Genomic DNA, 5,590 nt, shown 5'->3' on the forward strand with positions numbered 1-5,590 from the left:
TATAAAGAGAACAAGCAAGAGAGAAAGATCGACATGCAAGAAATTTACGGAACATTTTCATACATTGACGTGTTTAAGACATCCCCGCACTTTCTCTGTAAAAATAAAATATAAAAAAATCAGTGTTCATTTTTTGGTACAATTTTTTTTTTCGGTACCAAGTGTTCTATTTAGTCATTGGGCATTTCAAGAATATCACCAAGCGCCAGATGGCTGAATATAAACGCATGAATAAACGTAAAAACTTATAATAGGTATTCTCTTGGACAATATGTTTAAACGGTAATATTTTGGCTATTATATAGTTCATATACTCTTTAGTCTTTAGCCTCTAGTTGAATTTTTTCTGGTAAATTATTTTGTTAATTTGTGTATTTAGGTCACAGGTCAAAAGTTTGAAAATAAAAAATATTTAATAGTACTTACTCATGTGAATATTTGTTTTGTGTGTATTTTTATTGAACTAGGCAAATATTAACCAAATCCATAAACTTGGAATATTTTTTTATTGGGCAAGCATGGAAAAGTTTAAAATTGAGATATATCCATTTGTTTTTCGATTACAAAGATATATCCATTTAAGCTACATTCAAGTTCAAATATTTAATGGCATAAGAAAAGTTTAATAGGAGAGTATATATAACAACATTTAAAAAAAGATTAAATATTCAATGCAGTATCAATGAATGGTAGTAGAAGTATTTATGAATGGCAATTTTAATGTGGATACGCAATTATGATCCTAATTACAAAACAGTACATTTATTGGTGATTCATACCCTTCTTATCTCTTCCACTTGCAGTCTGCAGGCAAAATAACTAACTCATCAAAATACTAATAATTTATCCTTAAGATAACCATTAAAAAAAATTAAAGCATAATTTTTTATTATAAATATAACAACTAAGATCACTAAAACATTTGAAGGCTTTAATTAATATGAATTTAATTAGTTTTTCACACTTTTTCAATTTTAGTTCTAATATTTTATTTATTTATTTTTAGTTTATATAAATTTCTGTTTTTTTTAATTTATAATCTCTAAATAAAACACAGATTTTTAAAGATGAACGGACATAACTGAATTTTTTAGTATCATGTTTAATTTTTATGAATAAAAATATATTTAATTTTAATTTTTAATAAAAATGATAATTACTAAATTCTTAACTTTTGGTCTAGAAGCTATGGGTAACAAAATCCAAAAAAGATAGTTGCATTAACCTCAAGAACAACATCATCTGTTTTAATCTTCCACACCGCATCTTTTCAAGCATTACTACCACTATAAAAACCCTTATCTTCCATGCATCTCCCTCACCTCCCTCTCTTTCTCTTTCCTTCTAACGTCTCTCAATATTTATTGTAATTTTCAAGTTTTGAAAACTTCTTGGTCTGGTACTGCTTTTCTGCTCTGCATTCTGCCATATATCTTGAGATTCAGTGCACCACTGCACTGCCTTGAGATCCCTATCTATCTCTCACCGTTTATAACAAAACCATAATAATATTCAATCACTATACTAGTACTAGTAGAGTAGTAGTTGACACCTTTTGATGGTGATGGTTTAGTCTCTTTCACATCACAAGCAAGGTACCTCTTCTCATTTTACTTGTTTTTGGACCTCACTCCATAATAGAATGTACCAGTACTTAGTCCTTTTCTTTTATATCTATAGTAGTCCTTTAATTTCTTAATCCAAACATCCACACTTTCTCTCCCCCTCACTCATTCCATTTTTACTTAGATTCCTTTGAGTGTGTTTGCGTATGAGTAAGACTCAACGCAACTGACATTTCAGGAAAAACTTTCCTCCAGTTGCTTTGGTGTTTTTTGTCTTGGAAAGCCAAATTTTTCCGTTAAACGTACTTTGGACGTGTTTCCAAACACTCTTTGTGTAGTTAGTTTTAGTGGAGAAATGGAACCCCAGAAAAGTCTATTAATGGATGAAAGCTTATGTGATATTTTCAAAGACACAGAATTTGGGGACACACACTTTGGTGGAGGGGATCTCTTTTCCATTTTGGAGAGCATAGATGACTTGAAAGATTTTCCTCCCACCAACAACAATGAAGCTGTTATTGGCCGAACTTCAAAAGAAAATGAGCAAAATTCAAGAATGGTGTCCCAAAAGGTTTTAATATCTTCAAGTGCCCCACAAGATTCTGAAACTGAGCATGAAATCTCACCCAAAAGCAAGAGACAAAAGCTTCGTTCCACATCGCCAGAGGAACTACAGAAGGTGTCTCACATAACCGTGGAGCGCAACCGAAGAAAGCAAATGAATGAGAACCTGTTGGTCTTGAGGTCTCTTATGCCTTCCTTTTATGTCAAACGGGTAAGTGTTTCTTTTATGTAGAAATTAAAGATGATATCAGAAAACTCAAACATATGGTTTATCATGTCATTACTCAAACATTAAAATTGTAGATATATACCTCCCTTGATTGTAGCAGTATGATAATAATTCATTTCTACCTTTATTAATTAGTACATCAGTTGAAAGTTATAAGATTTACTTGGTGGTTAAAGAATATCGGAGGGAGGTTGATGTCTCTCAAAAAAAAAAATACCAATTTGCATTCTTGACTTTGTTTTACACCCAAAATATTGTCCTTCACATAGACAGTTTGAGTTCATTGAACTACGTATGTAGTTGTTTCGAGGTTTTTGTTTAATTATGCTATATATTGACAATGATAAGTTGTAATATACTTTTTAAAATGGGTTTGATTATCTCTTGTATATTCTTCAATTTAGTTTTTCTTAAAAAAAAAACAAGTTATCTATAAACGGATTACAAAAGTGTAATTCTACTAGAGAGGTTGCAAAAAGATTTCTTGTATTAGCTAGTAGACATATCTAAAAGCAATAAGGAAAATAATCAATGGATGACGCCTAAAGAGAGAAATAGACAAAAATATATATATATGATAAGTGATAAAAAAAAAAGAGATAAAGAGTAATAATAGGTGTTGCTGGACAATAGCCTTAGATACACAATCTTGAAAAATTCCTCCTAGACAGCTTATGTATATGAACAATGATTTTGAACACCCTACTAACACTTAATTTTTCTCTATTGATCTCTCTTTTTAACACATCATATTTATAGTTTTATTTCTTTTTTCTCTCTCTAGCTCAGTAGGTGTTGAATATATCATATTCATTATCTAAATGTATTTTTCCTATGTATATTGTGATTTTATGCACTGGTACTTGATGCTAGTTTGTTCCTCCTATATGATATAGGGAGACCAAGCATCAATAATTGGAGGCGTGGTTGATTACATCAACGAAATGCAGCAGCTGCTGCAGTGCCTAGAGGCCAAGAAACAAAGAAAAGTTTACATTGAAGTCCTAAGCCCTAGGCTAGTTTCAAGCCCAAGGCCCTCACCACTGAGCCCTAGAAAACCACCCTTGAGCCCTAGAATAAGCCTCCCCATTAGTCCAAGGACTCCACAACAACCTAGTAGCCCTTACAAGCCCAGGTTGCAGCCAGGATACCTTTCCCCAACCATAGCCAACTCTCCTACTTCTTCAGCTTCTTCTTCCATCAATGATAATATTAATGAGCTTGTTGCTAATTCAAAGTCCATTATAGCTGATGTTGAGGTCAAGTTTTCAGGTCCACATGTGCTTCTGAAGACTGTGTCACCACCAATTCCTGGCCAGGCCATGAGAATAATATCAGCTCTTGAAGACCTAGCACTAGAAATCCTCCATGTGAACATTAGCACTGCTGATGAAACCATGCTAAACTCATTCACTATTAAGGTAATTGTGATAGTACATACATGACAGCTAATCTTACTGTTTTATTAATGTCTTCAGTTAATATAATGCTGATGCTTAGACTAACAAGAAATTTATTGGTAATGAATTGAATCACTGTATATATCTTAATTACTACTACAACATAACACAATGTGATAGAGGTTAGATTTTTAGGTCTCTATATATATATGAATTTTTTTAATGAGTTTAATCCTTTAAATAAATAGAATACACATTCTGACTAATTATGTGTTTGAGTGTTATAATTGTTTTTTCTAGACTTTTTTTAATTCCATTAGAAAACTGATAAGAAGTAATTTTTTTTAAAATAAACTAAATCAAATATGAACTAGACATATTTTATAGAAAAAGGATGAAAGGACTAAAAATCAAATTCTGTTTGTCAATGTCACATGCATGAAGGATTTTTTTATCCTTCTTTAATTTTCTGTGTCCAAGATATGGCTATATCTTTGAATGCAAACAAACGCGCAGTTACCTCAAATTTAATTAACTATTTTTTGTTTGAGAATTTTTTTTTTGAGTACTTTTTTTTTTTTAGATTATTGCCTCAATATGCCTATATAATCCTGTCTCTCTCCTAAGTCATTTTCACTAATAATGAGGATAGGTTTGGATTTCAGCGTCTCAGTGATGTAACAGTTTTTTTGTTCCCTCAACCCTCATCTTGATTTAGACGGTTTGGATTTTAAGTTCTAACAATTTTGAACCCTCAAAAAAGTTTGCCAGATGAAGTAACCTAGTAGCTAGTCTACAACCTATAAAAAACTAAAATAAGAAAATTTCACCAAAAAAAAAAGAAAAAAAACATATTGACATGACGATATAATGAATATATTGAATGAAGTAATAATAATAGTAATTATTTTTGGCTAGTGCTCTACAGTGAAGTACATTACTGCTGTGATCTGTAATAAACAATGACATGCAGTACCTTTTTCACTGCATTTGTCTGAGACGCCAGGGATGTAACATGGCATCTCGCAAACATTGTCTTCATTTGGCCAAAAGAGAAAGACAAATATATTTTATATGCAATAAATTTGAATATGGACCTAACGTTTTCTGAAATTATTTATTTCATGGAACCTAATTAATGATTATGTATGCATGCTATTTACGTGTTCAATTGTGGTCCATGAATAACTATGATTTCTTAAATCTGTCCTTTGTAGATTGGAATTGAATGCCAACTCAGTGCTGAAGAACTCGCTCAACAAATCCAACAAACATTCTGCTAAAGATGGCTTCCAGACTTTAGAACACGCATCAGACCATTTTAGTGTGTTGTTTAATTTGTACGTACGTAGCTGCATTAATAATAGAGAAGATTGGGAACATCCATTTAACTAGTTACTAGCATTTTCAGTTCAATTTCTTTCTTTTGACTAATTAAATATAGTAAATTTAATTTAGTGTAATTGGTCATCTGTGTCTTGGTACGTATATATATGGTATGATTCTATTGATGTAATCAAGCAGTGTGTCAAGTTTTCATTTCTCTAAGAATTCGATCCAAAAATGTATATTGGACCGGGCTGAAAGGCCAAGGAAGTATTATATATATATATATATATATATATATATCATTCCTCTCCTTTTGGTTTAATTTGTTCTATGGGAGAAAAAAAATATGTACATTCAAACGTAAAACGCGCCAAAGGCTTGTGAAATCAATTACTCCTAATATAACCATAACTTAAACCTTACAACTTTACTTTTAACTAGCCAAGACCTTTGATTAGATCCATGGCTTGATTGAAATCTAATTGAGTTAAAAAATTGGATTT

At 31.4% G+C, this 5,590-nt stretch overlaps 1 protein-coding gene across 1 annotated transcript; it reads left to right on the forward strand.

Moving 5' to 3' along the window:
• The first annotated feature begins 1,324 nt into the window (after nt 1-1,324).
• On the forward strand, nt 1,325-5,370 carry SPCH3 (transcription factor SPEECHLESS-like). Its single transcript, XM_003541581.4, has 3 exons — nt 1,325-2,340; nt 3,255-3,779; nt 4,976-5,370. Exons 1-3 carry the CDS (start codon nt 1,921-1,923, stop codon nt 5,039-5,041), a joined length of 1,011 nt encoding a protein of 336 aa, XP_003541629.2. The 5' UTR covers nt 1,325-1,920; the 3' UTR covers nt 5,042-5,370.
• Nucleotides 5,371-5,590: the final 220 nt, after the last annotated feature.

The sequence above is a fragment of the Glycine max genome, chromosome 13 (assembly GCF_000004515.6).
Source record: "Glycine max cultivar Williams 82 chromosome 13, Glycine_max_v4.0, whole genome shotgun sequence".
Taxonomy (NCBI): Eukaryota; Viridiplantae; Streptophyta; class Magnoliopsida; order Fabales; family Fabaceae; genus Glycine; species Glycine max.

Bases quoted from the DNA above. Each gene is read 5' to 3' on its own strand.
- SPCH3 (XM_003541581.4), top strand. From the start codon at position 1,921: ATGGAACCCCAGAAAAGTCTATTAATGGATGAAAGCTTATGTGATATT. The intron at 2,341-3,254 runs GTAAGTGTTTCT...TATATGATATAG, and splicing joins CTTCCTTTTATGTCAAACGG to GGAGACCAAGCATCAATAAT. The intron at 3,780-4,975 runs GTAATTGTGATA...TGTCCTTTGTAG, and splicing joins TAAACTCATTCACTATTAAG to ATTGGAATTGAATGCCAACT.